The 19,681-nt window shown below is 45.1% G+C and overlaps 2 protein-coding genes across 2 annotated transcripts in view; one reads left to right on the forward strand and one right to left on the reverse strand.

Moving 5' to 3' along the window:
* Positions 1-3,655, forward strand: part of Cerk (Ceramide kinase) — a 97,075-nt gene extending 93,420 nt beyond the window's left edge. Inside the window, exon 11 of the mRNA XM_050171622.2 lies at positions 918-3,655. Within this exon, the coding sequence (XP_050027579.1) occupies positions 918-1,008 (91 nt within the window). The 3' untranslated portion in view covers positions 1,009-3,655. The remainder of the gene's footprint in view (positions 1-917) is intronic.
* Mettl14 (methyltransferase like 14) lies at positions 3,652-5,761 on the reverse strand. The gene has a single exon (XM_050171624.2). It carries the CDS (start codon positions 5,604-5,606, stop codon positions 4,326-4,328), a length of 1,281 nt encoding a protein of 426 aa, XP_050027581.1. The 5' UTR covers positions 5,607-5,761; the 3' UTR covers positions 3,652-4,325.
* Between the last annotated feature and the right edge of the window lie 13,920 nt (positions 5,762-19,681).

Consider the following 19,681-nt stretch of genomic DNA (forward strand, 5'->3'; position numbering starts at 1 on the left):
GCAATTTATCAGCAGCACTAGTAGCAGCAGAGGGATTCGTTAGGCTTGACTAATGAGTGTTGGCTCCTGCCACTTGTCAGAAGTTGGTCATCCGTAAGAAAGTGTCTGTGGAGTGTTTGGCACTGGATAGACTTGGCAACTAGCCTTGTTTCACTTACCTTGCATATGCATCAGCAGTAGGCTGGAGTCCTTTCAGAAGTTGTGCGCTTTAGTGCAAGTAGTGCTGTCACTTGGTCAACTAAATGCCTGTTATCACGGAATCATTAAAGAGCTGGTACACTGCTCCCAAGACCCCGCTGCCACTAATATTGACTTACAGTGACTGAAAATTAAGGTGAATTAATGTAAGAATCATCCACTCAACAAAATTTTCGTGACAAATAATCAAGCACCATAACTGTAACTTTGAGTCCTCTCTGTGATACTTGGCATGTAATGCCTCACTTTATTTTGGTTAGGTTATATATGGTTGTGAGCTTTGGATGCTCGGAGTTAAGGGCATAGCCGTATGAAGAGTAGCCAACTTTTCGACACAGCAAATCCAGGGTTACAGTTGTGGCACAAAGCAAGAAAGTCATTCTGTGACCTAGTGACTGTGTTCTGTGGTGCACGACCAAGATGGGTCATACCTTTCCCCCATAGTAGAACAGTGTTGGTACTCTTAGACATGCGTTGGCCAAGTCTGCCTATAAAACTTGTGCAGTTAGTTAAAGTACTGCAAATATCTCTCTGGTGGCCTATAAGTACTTGTTGCTAGTTTTGAGCACGAGCTGGAAAGAGCCACATGGATGATGTCTACAATTTGGCAACAAAACATTGTTTATATCCTACCACGTGGTACAAAGCGCTCTGTTGGGTTACTAGTGAGGCATTGTTGAAAACCCCAGTCTGTCTAATTCTTCTTCTTTCTCCTGTAGGTCTCATCGTCAGTTGCTCAAGCTGTATGCACATGGCATCGAAGAGCGAGACGAACCCCGGTCAGATCGCTGCTTCTGCTCCTGCCATTAATGAGAGAAGATAGAAGTAGCGTGTTACAGCTAAGGCAGCTCTCCAAGCCGTTGTTGCTCCTTCGTGTGACCCTACTTTCGTGTCTTTCATTCTGCCTGTTCCCGACAAGGCACTGTCTCGTTTCATGGGTCCCTCCTTTGCGTCATCTCTGTACGGGTGCTTATGCATCCACATTTGTGTGTTGAAGCCATTGCCGGGTCCACATTCACGCATCAGAACTGTTGGCTCACGACTGAATGCCAAGTGATGGCTTGCCATGTTCCTGTGACCCATCCAAGGCGACATTTCAATCCCTGCAGCTCACTTGCCTATTTTGCAACAGGGGAACTGTGCTTTTTCTTGGTACAAGGCTCCTTCACTTTGTAGAAATATTTTTGGGTAAGAGTGTGTAGGTTCCGTTTTAGAGTAGCCGGTTACCAACTGCTGGGCAGAAAGCCTATGAGGCATTTTTTTTTCATTTCTGACTGGATCACTTCTTTGTGAAGAGCCATGACTTGAATTTGATGTTAACTTCTGTTTTAGCTGCTTTTGTTGTAATTTTATAGAAGCAATGTATAGTGGCCATAAACTGGCCCTTATTGCTTTAGTTACACAGATCTTATAATCCCGATTAGAATTCAATAGATAGAGCCACTTAGCTGTCAAACAGCAGCAAATAGTCGATGTTATTAGGCATACTAGTGCCCTTGCATTTTATGGGCATCAAGCATAGTTTCAGCAGTTTATGTCAGAGACGTACTATAGTGGTTTATGGCACCTGATGTGTCACTGTAATGTGCCCCTGTTGTAGGAGATGGCATGTGTTGCGTGAACACTGACAAGAGTGTTTTCTCAAGAGATCTCCAAGCAACCAGCATGCTGAATGTGTGGCTCCTTTTCAAGACATTCCACAGCGCATTCTTTTCAGTCGTTAAATGTGAGTGGGACAAAAGAAACACTCGAACAAGAGGTACAAAATGTGGTTGCTCTGAGCAATGTCGCGAGGCATTGATTTTAGGCATCGGGCATACCAAGCATGTTCTTGTTACCCCAGACAATATTTCCATAACACTGAAATGTTATCACTGAAAATTTTTCAGTCTTCAATAGGCAGTGTATTTGTTTCCTTGAGATTATATGACCAGCTGAAGATGCTTGGCTTGTTGTGTCTCTAGTTTTGTTGCTTCATTGCATTGAACTTCAGTGATGTGGCAAGCTTGCAATAAGTGTGAACAGGGATGAGGGGTTGTTTTCAATTAGGTGATTGTGACTAGGTGCAGCCTTCATCTGACTAAGCAAGTACTCGTGTGGAGGGGTGTGGTTTGGCCTGTACGCTTTCTGAAGATATACGTCGCTATTGACATTTGTCAGTTATCTTGAAAATGAAAGATGTGTAATGATTTCTGTTGTACGGCTGCTTTTTCTTCAGGGTATGCTTTGCCTAGTCCCAATAAATCAGTTGCACAAAATGTTTTTTTTTTACTGGGCTACCGAGGTAGTTGTATGTGTATTGCACACAGTGGCTTGTAGCCATCGGAGACTGTGATAACTATGCTTTCCTTAACAAGAGGTGCGACCATGTGATAATCCGTTTTCCTGCTGTATCCAGAAGACAGCGCATTTTCTACAGTATGCAATGGTTTGTTGTCCACAGGCCACCAGATCACGTCTTGTGTTGTGTCAGTATCAGTTGCCACTGTTCTGTAAATATTTGAAGAGGAAGCTTTAGCTCGGGGGCTCCTATGTAAATACATGGAAAAGGAGAAATAGTCTTTCTCGGCATCTAGTGCACCAAATTTGATGGTTTATTGCATTAAAAACCAAAATATCTGGTAACTGTTAGTTTTTCATTTAGGTCGTCAATCTTTTACAAAAATTGCAAAAATTTCAAATTTTCAGAAAACAAAACTATGAAGTTTACAACTCTGCAACTCAACAATGGAAAACGATATCACGATTCTGTAAATTGCACCTAATAGCACATCTAAAGCGGACAAAAGTGATATACACGAATACATGGCTTTCAGATAAACCGCTAATATGTGAGTACAGCTTTTGCAAAACCTTTGTAAACAATGCAAGGAATTCACACAAGATATAAATTGACATTAAATCTGTCCACTTTGGATGCTCTAACAGATGCAGTTTACAGACCTACGATATCTGTTTCTGGTGCAGGCCTACTGGATTGTAAACTTCTCTCCTACTTTTGTTTCAAACTTGTCAATTTTTGAAAATCTCTAAAAAAATTCAGGCTCTAACTCGAAATTTTGCTTCCAACAGTCACTAGAATTTAACTTTCTCTCTCAAAAGCAACAAATTTCATTAATATCAGCCCCGTGGTTGCTTGGAAAAGCGATTCTGTACTCTACATGTATTCGAATAGGTGGCATCGGAGTTGGGCCTGAGCTAAGCTTCCTCTAATACGCCTGTCAAGTGGGCAAGTTAAAGGAATGCAACATTTGCTGTGCCCGAGTAGTAGTTGAGCAGCCACATCTTGTTGGTGTTATGAATGTAGAAATTGTGATGTTGCCATGTTTGCCTTTCTGTACAGACGTGTATATTTTGGTTTATGTTGCTACTGAGCCACTCGCATGAGAGGCTGGGGCATACGCAGTTGCGGCTGTGAGAAGATACGCAACTGTGCAATAAAGATGTACAAAATCCACTTTGGTGCTTTGTTTTGCATGTATAAATCATACACCTTAGAGCAGCTGTACAGAAATACATCTCACAATGCATGAGGAACAATAAGTTGGAGATTTACGCTGGTTGTCCAAAAAAATGGAGAAATGATACGATCGTGATTCCATTCTAAAATGCAATGGTAGGTTGATGGACTGCAGCCAGAAATAAAATCCAACACAAAACTACATGCGGCATACCTTAATATCAACTTTGTATTGAGGATGTAAAAGTGACATGCTGAACATAATGACGCGGAACACTTAATTACATCACTAGCATGCAGATACGAGACAATAAAATGGTCAGTGCCTGCGATAGGATACAAGCAGATATGATCATGATTACGGACTACATTTAGACAGAGAAAAGCCTCTGACATTGGCCTTCAGCAGCTGTACAGGTAAGTGGTCCATGCCTTACGGAATCGTAGCTGGAATCTGGACTTTGTGGTGAACTTGCTTGCGCTAGTTTCACAGCGCAGCTTACAAGGAGTAGATGGTGTTACTTTCCTGCTGCTTTATGCTTTGTCTAGGAGAGCATCAACCTTGAAACTTCACAGTTGCCCTAGAAAAATGGCAACTTGCAACCACAGTGTTTCACAAAGAGCACTGAATCAATGAGTCGGTTGCCAGTTATCTGGAGGCCCTATGTCAGCGACCTCTAGGTGCCCCTCTGCCACGACGATTGCCTCCTCTCGAAAGTCCAGATGGTCCACCGGCGTTTTTGCCGCCTTTTGGGGGCGGAGACTTCGGCCTAAGGATCTCGATGCGTTCTGTGCAGCCGGTCAAGTAGTCGGAACCCTTGCTGAAGTGAGCGTTGTAAGCGTCACTGTTAAAGTTGCTGTTGGTCAAATCTGGTCCAATGGTCAGCCAGCCTGGTCGGATGGTCACGTCTCTGCCGAAGACATGCAAACGGCGCCGGCCCAGGCAGAAGTGTTCGATGATGTGAAAAATCTCCTCGGGTTTTTCGATTCCGCCGAACTCGGGCTCTTCCGAGATAATGAGGTCAATGTCGATGTTGGCGTGTATGAAGTCTCCGTCTGTGCTGCGACGCACCGTCCCTTTGATGCCCATCAGGCAGTGCTCCTTTGTCCGCTGGAACACCGCGCGGGGCTCCAGGTTCTTCAGATGAACGGGGTTCTTGATGTTCGTCTTGATCCAGCAGATGTCCTCGCACCGTCTGAAGCCCCACTTGCGCAGACACAGCCGGCCCAGGTCTAGGCCGTCCGATGAACCGCACCAGAGGAACAGGAAAGAACGCGAGGCGGCCACTTCTTCGATTTCCAGCTTCATGATCTCGTCCCAGCTCCAGAATTTGGTGTGGGAAGAGACTCCACAGGTGCGCTGGTACTCTTCGAGCGGGGGCTCGACCAGAATCACGTCGAACTTGCACTTCAGGCTGCGGAAGTCGAACGCCTCCATGTCGCACTTGAGGTACATGGGTGGCGTTGCAGTGTCACGTATGAGCTCGTCTTTGAGTCTGATGAGCTCCTTGAGCTTCGGGTACTCTTCGAAGCGGTCGGCCAAGCCGACATCCCGGATGAAGTTCTGCGGCCGCTGGCCAGTGTCGACAAAGTGCTGGCAGTAATCGTTGTGGGGGTTCGCGCTCTGCGTGCCTTTTAGGAACGTGCTGGAATCGCGATACGTGTAAACCTGCTCCTCACCGTAATCGTCGTCAGCAGAATGTATCGGCGAGCGCGAGCCGTCGCTGTCCAGTCTGGATTGCTTGGGATCCTTAGAAGAATCTGGATTCGCTTGACTGGCTCCTTGAGTTTCCTTCGAATCCTGCGCAAGCTGTTGCCTTTCGTTCGTGTTTCCGAGGATCTGGCTCAAACTGCTGGCTGAGCCGTCCCCAAGCTGCTGTACGAGAAGAACCCGCCTTTTCCGAGAGCGTTCCTTCAGCGCCTGCCTGACCGATAACTCCCCGCTCATGTCGATGCAGGTCTGTACGATATCGACTAATGCTCACTTATTACAGTGCCTACTTACGTAAACGAGAAAACCGGCGAACGAGCGGAAAACACACGGAAACAAAAGTCTACCGGCTACCGATTCCCTTCTTCATACAGCAGCAACGCCGCAGACGCCGGCCGGGGTAGCACACTCTCAAGTTCAACAAATGGCCACAGAGGGCGAAAAAATCGACCGCGCGCCGCTGCTAACAAAGCCGACGTAGTAGCATCACTTTCGGGATTCGTTCGTTAGTTCCAACATTTCCCGGTAGAGGCGTCGTAATAAGCGCAATTTTATCTTACAAACTTTCTCTTACAATTACCGAAGCATCTTCTTTTACATAAAAACAGGGCAAAATTATCATTGCTAATTAGATATTGTGCTCTTTGTTAGTAAGTTTATTGTTTCTTCGCCATTATAAACGAAAATAGCGTTCAGCATCATCGATCTTTCACGTGACCTCTGGCCTGGATTTAAAATTTTTACCGGTATTTCCGAGTGCACGGCGGCACGGATTCATTCGTTCGTACACTCAAGACTGCTTTGTTTCTAAAACTAGTTTCTTGCGCTTCGATGTCTCGCGTTATTTAACTTGGGGTGAAGTTACGTGTTTGCAAGCGGACATGTAAGCCCGGCAGTTGGGTTTCGGTCGTGAGCCATTCGGAACAGGTCTGCATCGAAACGGGAGCTGGATTTTGCTGCGGCTGACAACGGCAATAACGGCGAGTCGTTTAACACCGCTGCTTGAATCGTTATATAATATCCGTGTCATTACCTTCCAGGCGGGCACAAGTTAACGAACTAGATCCTGCATTACATATGGGCAGTGAGGATCTCAGTTGCTGTTTCCTAAATAAACCTTTACTTGCGAGGCTGTCGTTTGGTTTACACACACAACCAGGAAAGAAAGAGCGATATCGGAACGCGCGTATTATTTTTCATGTTATTGTAGCCGTGGTTGTAGGTGACTGAGTAGCCTTATCAATATACATATTAAACATTTTTTTCGAGTCGGTCGGCAACGTCTTTCGTCAACAAAACCGAATAATCCTTTGGTAAAATAAAGTGAAAGTACAGAATTTAATGTATTAAACAGTTGCAAGCATGATAATTCACCCATATTTCGTACTTGTTGGTTCCAAATGTTCTTGCTGTTCAGATTGGTTTACCGTAGGGCATTTATTTTTGCAGTAGTGAAGCGGTGCATCACGTTCGTGCAGAAAAATAATGCATCAGTTCTAATAGCTTCATGACTTTCATGCATTTGCTTGTGGAACTAGCAGTGTGATCACTTCTAGTGTATAAATGAACCCACAAATGTTCTCATTTGTGATCTTAATAGTACTTGCGCTGTTGACATGCATTGTAGTTAGGCAGACATCAATTTTATGGTCAATAGCAATATTTATTTAACATGCTGCTTAAGCACCCTAGAACAGACAGTGTACATTTGCATGTGTTCTGTAGTCGCAAATCATTACAACATATATGTCACACCTTTTTGCACTTTAAAGCTTTGCTTTTTCAATTTCTGATTCAGTGAAAATTTATGTTCCAGACATGCAGTTATGAAGACGGCACCAGTATAAAGCAACACACTCCACGCACTAAACAGAAGCTGCTGCCTGCTACAACAAGGTCATTGTGTGGACATTGGCTACTACTACAAGGTAAACAACACATGGTTCAGAAATAAATATGTTTGATATATGCTGTATTGGCTTGCTGTTTGCAGCAGATATGAATGTTTGTTCATATTTATGGTTCAGTATAATTGGTTCGAACATATAAAACACACATAAATTTGGCTAATCTGTGCTGTATCTCATGTGTCACCGTTTTGCCTCAACAGAGTCTACGCCAAGCACATCTTGGTCATCACAGGAGCTCCTATCTGCGCCAACAGGAAGGGGCTGGAGCCGAATTTGCAAGGCTTTTACACCAAGAACAAAGAAGCACATGCAGAAGAATATGAATGAGATATCAAGTCTGCAGAGGACTGTGTCAAGACTGAAAAGAGCTTCAGCCACCATTCCACCAGCACGGACATTTGGTTGAGTCATCCAGGTAACTCAAAAAGGACTTTCTAGAAATTCTTCATCTTCAGATGCACCTGCAACATCTGACCAAGCACGGACGACGCTGGCCAAAAGATTGAGTTCCATCAGTTTGCCCTTAATCAGCTTCCTAGCCATGTTAATTCCGTTTGTGCCAAGTGTAATTTTTCTTCTATAAATGCAAGCTTTCTCATTGCCCATTTTTGTTAGAGGTCATTCATCCTCATCCAAATATAAAGGTCAACCGATTCTTCGCTGATACTTAATACCAGTCACTGTCTAGCAGCCTAACATATCTGTAGCAGTATCTTCTAGTGTATGTTGTCATGCGCAATTCCTCTCCTGAAATAGCTGATGCAGCATCGGCATGCATCTTGCATTAACCTATGCACATGTGCTATGCACCATTTTACTTTTCTTGATGTTTTTAGCCTTCAATGCTTGCAGAGCAGAGTGGCTTCTCTCTTGAATGCAAGCTTTCTCATTTTCCATATTCCTAGTCTCGTTGATGATTGCTCCTCTTCCTTGATAGCCTGGGTCTTTGTGCAAGCTACAGTGAAGTGATTGATTGCAGAATCTGGTTTTGCTGCCACACTTGGCTGTGGTAACTGTGTTACGTTTCTCAGATGTGGGGGCCTGGTCAGTTGCATTGGTAAGCAGTCCCTCGAGGTAAGCATTTGCTCCTGCAGTCCGCAAAGCGACATAGACTCCCAGTATACACACACCGTAACTGGTGCGCCCCGTTCGTTCTGGCCTGCTGCAGTAATGGGCAAATTGTGCTTGTGGCTTACCTCGGCCATGATTTGCTCAAAACGGAGACCAGCATATGTGCTCACATGGTTCGAAGTGTATGAAGTTGATAGCCGTATGGGTGGAAAGGCCCGCAAGAATGGCTGCCGAAGGTGATGCCCACAAAAGCGACTTGTCCACATTGCGACAAAGTGTGAGCCACACATAGCAGCCCTCGAAAGAAAATAAATGTGCACGTTGGAAAGGAGTTAACGCTAAAATGCCGGGTAGTCCATGTCGCTGTGTTGGTTGCGGCAGCAGATGCCTGCGTCACCTGATTGCTTCGCAATGGAAGTTGCTCATCTTCAACGGCAACTGTTGGTTCAAACAGGTGCGAGACTCTGTCCAATCTGTTTGTACCGCAGGTTTTCGCTCGTTACCAGACCACCACATGTGACAAAGGCAAGCATTATGCCGTAAGATGGTTCGTAGCCAATGTATAATGTATTGTCTGAACCTCATGCGGTGACTGATTGCTGTTTAATCATGCTGTTATGCCACTTGGTTACGGTCGCAGTTTTATGTTTTTCCAATATTGCGGCCTGGTCGGTTGCACTGGGAAGCAGCCTCTCGTAGTAAGCATTTGATCCTGCAGTCTGCACAGCGACATAGACTCCCAATTTACGCACACCGTGATTCATGCTCCCCGTTCACCCTTTCCTGCTGCAGCCATGGGCAAATTGTGCCTCTGGCCTTTCTCGGCCGCGATTAGGCATGAACGGAGACCAGCATAAGTGCTTACATGGTCGGACGTGTATGAAGTTGGGTGGAAAGGCCCGTAAAAGTGGCTGATGAAGGTGATGCCCACGAAAGCGACTTGTCCATATTGAGACAATGTGGGACACCAAGTGTGAGCCACACATTAGCGGCCTCCAAAAGAAAAGAAACATGCAGGCTGGAAAGGAGTCAATGCTAAAATGATGGGTAGTCCATGTCGCTGTGTAGGCTGCGGCAGCAGATGCCTGCGTCACTTGATTGCTTTGCACTGCAAGTTGCTCATCTTTAACAGCGACTGTCGCCGCAAACAGGTGGGACACTCTGTCCAATCTGTTTCTGCTGCTGGTTGTTGCTCGTTAGTAGACCACCACGTGCGACGAAGGCAGGCACTACGCCTGTAGGTAGGCAGCTCAATGTACCCTAAGAGACCCGTGTATGTGAATGCTCACTGTTGCCATATGGTTCGTCGCCAATGTATAATGTATTGTCTGAACCTCATGCGGTGACTGATTGCTGTTTAATTTTGCTGTTATGTCACTTGGTTATGGTCGCAGTGTTATGTTTTTAGAATATTGCGGCCTGATCGGTTGCACTGGGAAGCAGTCTCTCGAAGTAAGCATTCGCTCCTCCAGCCTGCACAGCGACATAGACTCCCAATTTTCATGCACCGTGATTCGTGCTCCCCGTTCGCGCTTTCCTGCTGCAGCAATGGGCATATTGTGCCTCTGGCCTTTCTCGGCCGCGATTAGGCATGAACGGAGACCAGCATACGTGCTTACATAGTCCGGTGCGTATGAAGTTGATAGCCAGATGGTTGGAAAGGCCCGCAAAAGTAGCTGATGGAGGCGATGCCCACGAAAGCGACTTGTCCATAGTGAGACAATGTGAGACAGCAAGTGTGAGCCACACATTAGCGGCCCCCGAAAGAAAAGAAACGTGCAGGTTGGAAAGGAGTGAATGGCTAAAATCTGGGGTAGCCCATGTCGCTGTGTAGGCTGCGGTAGCAGATGCCTGCGTCTCCCGATTGCTTCGCAATGCAATTTGGGCAATTTTCACGGCGACTGTCGCTGCACACTCTGTCCAATAGGTTTCCGCTGCTGGTTGTTGCTCGTTAACCTGACCACCACGTGCGACGACGACGGTGAGCCGTTTACGAGCTCGCGTCAATGATTCCAGCGTATCTCGACATGCAAACTTTATTTCTGCTATTGCACGAGAATGTACACTGCTTGTCTTCTGCCAATAAAGTCGCGCGTTCTGTTCACTCACTTGTGGCTTGTTTGTATGGGCGTCAGTAGAGGCTCTTGGCAATTAGAACGCACCACCTACGCGGCAGCGAAGGCATTGAGGCATGCCGCATAGCCTGCAGGGCAAGCACGGCGCGTACCAGCGTACGCGACCGGCAATAAGCGGCCATATTAAATTTTGCTCTAAAAAAAAAAAATGTGCACTTCCGCTTCCGGTTTGAGCAACGTCATCTGGCGTCCCCCAAAGTAAGTTCCATGCGCTGCCGCTGCTTATTTTCGAACCACGGCGGAAGGTACAGTTTCCCTTCTCTAAGTTTGTTCTTTATTCTATGCGCCGGCCTTCCACGGACCACTTTCCCAACTGCAAGCCTGCTTTTAGTGCAGCTGAAAAGACGGGAAAGCGAAGGCTAAGGTAAGTCCACGGGTAAGTCAATGCCTCGGGTGTGGTTTGCGCATTTGCCACTTCACATTACGAGCGCTGCACTCCAACAATTATGCTATAATTGGCACTATAATTTACGACCAAAAGGAAGGCTAGTACTCTTCAAAAATCAGTGAAATAACTTTGCGTTTAAGTTTACAGCGCTCGTATAAGTGACTAACATTGCCATTAAATACAGCAAACATGGGGAGTGGCTGCCGCAACATTATTATGTCAAAATAGGATTGCACAAGAGTGAAAATGATTTGCAGTAGCTTGCAGTTAGCGGATAAAGATTATAACCTCACTAAGAGCGCGGTCTTCGCAATTACTAAACTGCGGTACCCTTTGAGGCTATGCTGGAAGCTACGCCGTGAGCAAATGACCTCCGAGATTTCCTCGGCGGGTGTGTAATCTTGGAGGCCACGCTGACCACGTCTTGTCGAAAATTGTGAGCGTAAGAGGGCAGCACCTGCAGGTAACGGTGGAGTACAGATATGTGTGCAGGGTAAAGTGGAGCAACGGCATGGCCGCCCATAGAACTTTGCAAGTCGCATCGCAACATACCTGTACGTTAAAATCGTACAAGCTGAGACAACACAACTGCGCACGCGCAAGCCTATTTGTCCAGCAGCGTGCGATGTTTATTGCCAACGTGTTGGAGGTGCCGTGCAGTGAAACATCTTGCGTTTCGGCGCTGCCTGCGCGTTTCATTCACGTAAATAGTACACTTGTAGAGAACTGATAGCGGCAGCGGCGAAAACTTGGCACGTCGGGTTCCAGTCAACGATGAAGCGAAACTTCTACAAGTTGTTATTTCAACCATTTTATAACACTTCTAAATGTCTGTTTTTTAGTGACGCACCCGGATCTTGCGTCTATTTTCTCAAAAGTAATGTTTTCCTCCTTTGACTTTGGCAGTAGCGGCCTTGTGAAGACCAAAAAAAGAAAACAGTAAGTAAATCGATAGTTGGCTATGTTTTATGCATTTATTGTGGAATTGAAAGAGAAAGGTGCATTTTATTTAGCTGCGTGAGAGTTATATGCATGATATTATTTGTTAAAAAAGGTTTACAGCTTCCCTGTCAAGCGCAAAGTTCCTACAATGCGTACGTGCATTGTAGGAATTATCAGCGAAAAAAACAAAATTGTTTTTTTCCGGTGATAATGTTTTGAGCGTATGTATGTCAATCACATCAAAGTTGACCATCAGGACTTTTTTAACCCAGATAAGACATTCGGAAGTGGTTAGCGAAATAATAATAATAATAATAATAATAATAATAATAATAATAATAATAATAATAATAATAATAATAATAATAATAATAATAATAATAATCTTATGTATGTCCACTGCAGGACGAAGGCCTCTCCCTGCGATCTCCAATTACCCCTGTCCTGCGCCAACCGATTCCAACTAGCACCAGCAAATTTCCTAATTTCGTTGCACCACCTAGTCTTCTTCCGTCCTCTACTGCCCGTCCCTTCACTTGGTACCCATTCTGTCACCCTAATGGTCCAACGGTTATCTAATCTGCGCATTACATGACCTGCCCAGCGCCATTTTTTTTCTCTTTATGTCTATTAGAATACGTTTGCTCTATGATCCAAACCGCTCTCTTTCTGTCTCTTAAAGCTATACCTAGTATTCTTCGTTTCATCGTCCTTAGCGCGGTCCTTAACTTGTTGTCAAGTTTCTTTGTCAGTCTCCAAGTGTCAGTCTCCCCATATTTCAGCACCGGTAAAATGCATTGATTGTATGCTTTCCTTTTCAATGATAACGGTAAGCTCCCAGTCAGGAGCTCACGATGTCTGGCGTATGCGATCCAACCCATTTTTATTCTTATGTGAATTTCCTTCTCATGGTCAGGGTTCCCTGTGATTAGTTGACCTAGGTAAACGTACTCCTTCACAGAATCTAGAGGGTGACTTGCGATCTTGAACTCTTGTTCCCTTGCCCGGTTATTATCATTATCTTTGTCTTTTGCATATTAATCTTCAGCCCCACTCTTACACTGTCCCTGTTAAGGTCCTCAATCATTTGTTGTAACTCGTCCGCAGTGCTGCTGAATAGAACAATGTCATCGGCAAACCGAAGGTTGCTGAGGTATTCGCCGTCGATCCTTACTCCTAAACCTTCCCAGTTTAATAGCTTGAATACTTCTTCCGAGTGCGCAGTGAATAGCATTGGAGAGATTGTGTCTCCTTGTCTGACACCGTACTTTATAGGTATCTTCCTACTTGTGTAGAATTAAGGTGGCTGTGGAATCTCTGTAGATATTTTCCAGGGTACTTACGTAAGCGGTCTGTACTCCTTGACTACGCAATGCCTCTATGACTGCTAGTATCTCTACTGAATCAAATGCTTTTTCGTAATCTATGAAAGCCATATAGAGAGGCTAGGCTGACTGTACTCTGCGGATTTCTCGATAACCTGATTAATGACATGGATGGGATCCATTGTAGAGTATCCTTTCCTAAAGCCAGCCTGTTCCCTTCGTTTTGATTAAAGTCCAGTGTTGCCCTTATTATATCGGAGATTATTTGGGTAAATATTTTATATAATACTGGGAGCAAGCTAATGGGCCTGTAATCTTTCAGTTCTTTAACGTCTCCCTTTTTGTGGATTATTCTAATGTTTGCATTCTTCCAGTTTTCTGGGACCCTTGCAGTCGATAGATACTTCGTATAGAGAGCCGCCAGTTTTCCAAGCATTATGTTTCCTCCATCTTTGATTAAATCGACTGTTATTCCATCCTATCCTGCCGCTTTTCCCCGTTTCATGCCTCGAGCAAGGCCCTTCTGATCTCATCTCTAGCTATACGAGGAGTTTCTGTATATATGTCCATTATTGTTTCGAATAGAGTACTCCTGAATCCTCTGGGTACAGTATAGGTCAGTATAGAATTCTTCCGCTGCTTTTATTATACCTTCGAGATTGCTGATGATATTACGATTCAGTGCATGCATCTTGGTTTTGTCCTATGCTAAGTTTCCTTCTCACTGATTTCAGGCTGCGTCCATTCTTTATGGCTTCTTCAGTCTTTCTCACGTTATAATTTCTAATAGTCGCATGGAACGTTGGAAATCGGATTACTACTCTGTTAATATTTCATGCCAAGCGCGCTTGTCAGCCTCGCGATTTCTCTAAAACATTGTGTCTTCGAAATTTTGACGTTCTGAGAAGTCTTCCAAAATATTTGGGCGTATTGCTTTCTTCCGCGCTATTCCTCTAAAGTGAGGGCGAAGCGTGGAATAATGCTAATAATAAAGGAAACTGCAAAAGAGCAAGTCGAAACTCCACTGATTTGGTATTTGTCGCATTTAAGAGAAAGTAGTTGAATCTGTTGGTTAGAAGTAGTAGATTTTTTATTTAGGCCATCAGATTTTTTACATCCGTTTCTCCAAATATAGCTATACCTTTACAAACTGCGAAAGCAAGGTTACAACTCTGCAACTCCGCAATAAAAAGCGATATCAGATTTTTTAAAAGTTGCCCTTTTAGACATCTGAAAAGGGCTAAATTGATGATTGACAACACCACTCAGAAATATTTTACTAATTTGTAGGCATGACTTCTGCAAGACCCTCTTAAGCTTTTGGACAAACGCACCCAATACTGAGCACTAATCTATCGCATTTGTCCGCTTTAGATGATCTAACAGATGCAGTGGCGCAGCCAGTGAAAGGGCTAAGGCATGCGGGCACGATCTCCCCCCCATCCCTCTCGAAATTTCTGTGTTAGTAGGCAGCCAACCCAAGCTCCCCTTCCCCCTCTCACCGCCTCCGTCCACGGCCGTGCTCCATCTCAGACCTAGGGGAGTACCCCCCCCCCCCCCCCCCCTGCAAAATATTCCTAGCTATGCCACTTCACAGATGAGTTTGCAGCACTGTCACATCTGTCTTTCATTGTAGAGTTAGATGTCTCTAAACTTTCTGCCTCATTTTATGAATGTCATGCTTGTTGTAGTTATCAGAGTTAATAAGATGTTATAGGCTCATTCCGATAGCCGTTCCAGTTTGCAATGTCGTCCGCCGCCGCCGCTGGTGTCCGTCGCAACTATCGCCAGGCTTCTACCCACTATGGTGGGCTGGCCAAGAAATGGTTGGATTGTCCTGAGGAAGAAAACGAAGATTGAGGAGATGTATAAAAAATGCTAGAATTAAAAACGTGTATGGTATACCTTCTCAAGTCAAGCAGGCTAGGTGACTGTTCGTCACCGCCCCCGTTTCCAAGGGGGAGCGAAATCCAAGGGGGTGCAAAATCCGCTCTGGAGGATTGTACGAGAATATTCTGTCGCATGCCCAGTCGCACGTACTCGATGTGGTCCAATTAAGTTGTGTATACTCCGAAATCATCTATTCGGGTACATACCCGACGTCACCTACCCAATGACCCAAGTTGGCGTGACAGAGGATCATCATCATCATCATCATCATCATCATCATCATGAGGATCATCATCACCATGCCTATGCCCACTGCAGGGCAAAGGCCTCTGCCATACTTCTACAACTAGCGTGACAGAGGTTAGAAACTGACATATCATACCGGATGCAGGTTGAAGTTCCCAGAAGATGCTAATCACATTAATATCGTTTGGTAGTTTAGGCACGTAAGGTTAAATGTGGTCCAACTGTAGACCTTGGAAACAGTACTTCACCGGATACTCCCTTTAATGTATGCGCAAAAACAAAGTTACCTTAAAAATAGATAAATAAATGGTCACTTGATTCTGCATCCCGCATTTTCATGTCGTCTCGAGGTCTTCGAAAAGCACTTTACGGTTTGTTTTCGTCGTGGTCGGCGACGTGGAACAAATTGTGGAAGTTTTCATGAAAGCTGAAGGTAATATTATCAATAAACATGTTTAATACAATTATCATGCATCTGGCTTTATATCCGGGATAAATGTTTTAGGTAATTGCTTCCGAGTTAACTTTATAAAAGATAGGAGTTAATGCGCAACTTCATGTACAAGGGGTCTTCGGAGGTTGAGACAGCGCGGAATATTTTACGCTACGAAAGTATGTGTGTAAAAAAAAAGGGGGGGGGGGGGGAGAATGCTTAAGCTTCGCCTTTGAGAGTGAAAAGCGACAGCATTCAAAGATTCATGACTGCTTCTCACGCTTCCTGGCAACTGCAGCTTATGTAACCGTGATGTTCACAGGGAAACGCTGGCGGCAAACACTACGCACGAAGGCGAGCGCTCTGGTAGAAACGCGGCCTCTTGCGTGGGCGTTGGCTACGATGGATGGATGAATGAATGGATGGATGCTATGAGCGTCCCCTTTGGAACGGGGTGGTGATTTGCGCCACCAAGCCTTTGTTATAATATTGCCTATAATGTCCTACCTATGTTTAAAAAATGAAAAAAGAAAACAACAGAAAAAAACCTACGATTAAATTCCATAACCAAACTTTTTGAACCCATGTTGTGAACATTGATTTTTGCACGCCTCCGTTGTTTGTCGTTTCCCTACTTCCACCAATCTTCCACTCGCCTCTTACTAATTTCTGTTGCGGACATGTTTACTTTCCCCTTGCTCTTGCTGAACCCAAGGACCTCAAGGTGGCCAGTGGTGATTAAAGTGACCGCTGGGCAGATATCTTCACATTCTAATAAAACATGCTCCGTCGTTTCCCGAGCTTTACCGCAACAAGCATATGCTTCTTCTTCCTTCTTATATATATCGCGCTTTATAAGTGCGTGTTCTAAGGCATCCTTATCTCACTTCGAAAACTAATGAGCTTCCCTTTGAGTTATCATAAATTGTTTCTTTCCTGATTTCGTTTTTTCCTCTTGCGTAGTTACTCATAGCAGGTTTCGTCCCCATTGCCGCCACCCATGAGATAATCTCAGCCTCTCTGATTTTCCGCTTGATGTTCTTTGTTGCCATGTTGCTCACCATACAGGTCGCATACTTGCTGGTAAACTTCCTAGTTCTGTTCCTCCACTGTCAATCCATATTTTCCCTGCACAAATACCTGAACACTTTCCCAGCCCATTTACATTGTTCCATGTTCCTCAGTCGTTCTTCATTATAAATTTTACTGTGAGCTTCTCTCACTTCAAAGCTTGTCCAGATAGATGGATGGATGTTATGGGCCTCCCCTTTGGAACGGGGCGGCGGGTTGTGCCATCAAGCTCTTGCTATTATACTGCCTAATGTTCTACCTAGGTTTAAAAAGAAAAAAAAAAGAGAAATAAGAGAAAAAAAGCAACGATTAATTCCCCTAAGCAACTTTTCTGACGCCCTATCTCGAACTTTGTTTTTGTACGTCTCCATTTTTTTTTGTCGTTTCCCTACATTTCTTTCACCAATCTTCCAATCGCCTCTTACTAATCTCTACTGCGGACATGTTTACTTTCCCCCTGCTCTCGCGGAACCCGAGGGCTTCAAGGAGGCCATTGGTGCCTTACTCGGCCGCTGGGCAGATAGGTGGCGCTCGCCTACAGATGCGATTAGATGCGATAGAGTCACTGGAAAAAATTTCAGAGTACCGCATTCGTTTTCCCCGCGCCGCCGACGCGTTCATTGGCCCAACCGTACCATGTGACCTCTGGGGTGCCATATACCTTCTAAGCGCCGGGCGGGCGGCCTGAGTAGCGCAGGTTCCCTACGTTCTTTTTTGTGTGTGTGTGTGTGTGTGTATGTTTGTTCCGATTGTCGCGCTCGCATTTGACTGCAAGGAAATCATGGCGGGCTGCTGCGCCTTCGGATGCAGCAATCGAACTGAGTCTGCAAATACTTTTTCCTAGATTCCGACCGGGAAAAATGACCGAGAGCGTCGTTCTGCGTGGTTACACAGAATCGGCCGGGAGAACTTCAAGCCTACAAAAGATACCTGCGTGTGCGAGGTATCAGTACACATTGCTTGTGCTTTTCGGCAATGTTTTAGAAGATATTTAAGCGAAGTGCACGCGGTGTTAGCGATGCTACGAAAATAGGAGTTCATTGCAGGGATCGTTCGCGTCTTGAACGCTTGACGCGGGTACACGTGTACGCGTTTGTTGCTCAACACACGCGGTTATCCGTGCTCGTGGCACGCGAAGGCACACTTGTCATGCGAGAATTCCGCGTCCTCACGTGCGCCAGGTACTCGCATGATTTCTCCGCGCACGTGAGCGCGCTCGCGCCTCGAGTCACTCGACCCATATACGGCACTTATTTTTCGCAGATCGTGACGATCGCGGTCAATAAAAACATAGCCAATACGAGGCCCATGATACTTCCTTTTTTCCACTTATCCATTGCTCATATATACAGACGCAGTTCGAGCTTGAAACCAATGGCCAGGTGATATTTACAACACATGCTTCAAATTTTGAGCTTGTAAGCCGAGCACATGCATGGAACTGAAGTCAGCATACATATTATGTTTTATGTTGAAATGCTACGGTGCATATGGAAATAATGTTGTGCTTGATGCATAACAAGAAATACAAAACAACAGAACACCCAGTAGCTTTAGTTTCACTCTGTCGCTATGCATGTTACATAAGCCGCTCTAAAAGCACAAGAATTTTATACATCGCCTATGTAACTTAGAAAAAAAAGTGCTGCGTCAGCAGCGGGCGCTCCTGCATTTTTTTTTTTACACAGGCAGAAAATCTTGGCAGTCTAAGAAAACAGTCATAAATAAACTAAGAAGATTAGCCGCTCATGAACGCACTAGACAGTCGCGTTCATAAATCGCCATGTAGCAAACTCTCGCTCATTATCAGTGTACAGAAGTACATATAGGTTGCTGTAATCATTCAAGTGGCTCATATTAGCCTTCCACAAGATTTAGTGCGCAAAATGGTCATCGAAGTTGGTTTTTACGCCTGCTGTGCACAGATCGTCTTACGATCACGGCCAAACACCGTGCGCACACGGCAGTCGCAGTGTGTCGTGCGCATACGGCGGACAAAGTCGCCCTGCAGAATCGAGAACGCGCGGTATCCGTTTACAAACTAAATTAGATGTATCCGATTTAGCCTGTGAAATTATACAATAAACGTACGTGTCTGTGACACTGTCATGTGTTAGTTTCGTCCTGCTTGGAAACCTTCAATAGAAGCCGACGGCGTTCCAGGATGTTCATGCCCAAAAGCACAAGCTTGCCTCATTCCGCCTCGAAGTGACGAAATGTTTCCTTCGTAGCTCGCTCCGCGGAAGGGAAAAAAACGAGTGCATAAGCTCCCGATAGAAGCGCTAAGCTGCTGCCCACAATCGTAGCACAGTTCCAGCAGTAAACACTATCGGCGTGCAAAACAACCACCGGCTGCATTACTTCGCACAAAATAACATTTTATTTTCGTTCTTAGCAACCATTATCTCCGGGCACAAAGTATTTGTACTTCAGTAAACACTCAACCCGATGTGTCACCGAACATCAAGCTCTTCCAACACAGCGGCCTTCCCGCGACGCAGTCAGCTTGGAAGGTATATGGCGGTGGCCGCTCAGTGTTGCCAGTCAAATACCGACCTTTGCGGTACTCTGAAATTTTTTCCAGTGACTCTAAGGTGCGACGGTGGCGAGCGCCATCTGGAGGTGTTGCAAGAAACCGGGCGCGTCACTTTATAGCCTCTGAGATTTGTGCACGCCGGCCAGCGCAAACCTCGGTGGCCATAGCTGCTCTGTGAATGATATAGATGCTAAAGAAGAGGTTCGTGTTTGAGTTTCCGTGTAACAGAATTATTTTTCCTGGTATATTCGAACTAGAATCCGACGCTATCCCACCTGTACGTTGTGTTGAGGTTGTATTTTAAGATTTTTCTGATGCACGTTACTTTGAGAAATTCAATTAGTTCAGTAACGTCTCTGCGTCAC

Source organism: Dermacentor andersoni, chromosome 6 (assembly GCF_023375885.2).
Source record: "Dermacentor andersoni chromosome 6, qqDerAnde1_hic_scaffold, whole genome shotgun sequence".
Lineage (NCBI taxonomy): Eukaryota > Metazoa > Arthropoda > Arachnida > Ixodida > Ixodidae > Dermacentor > Dermacentor andersoni.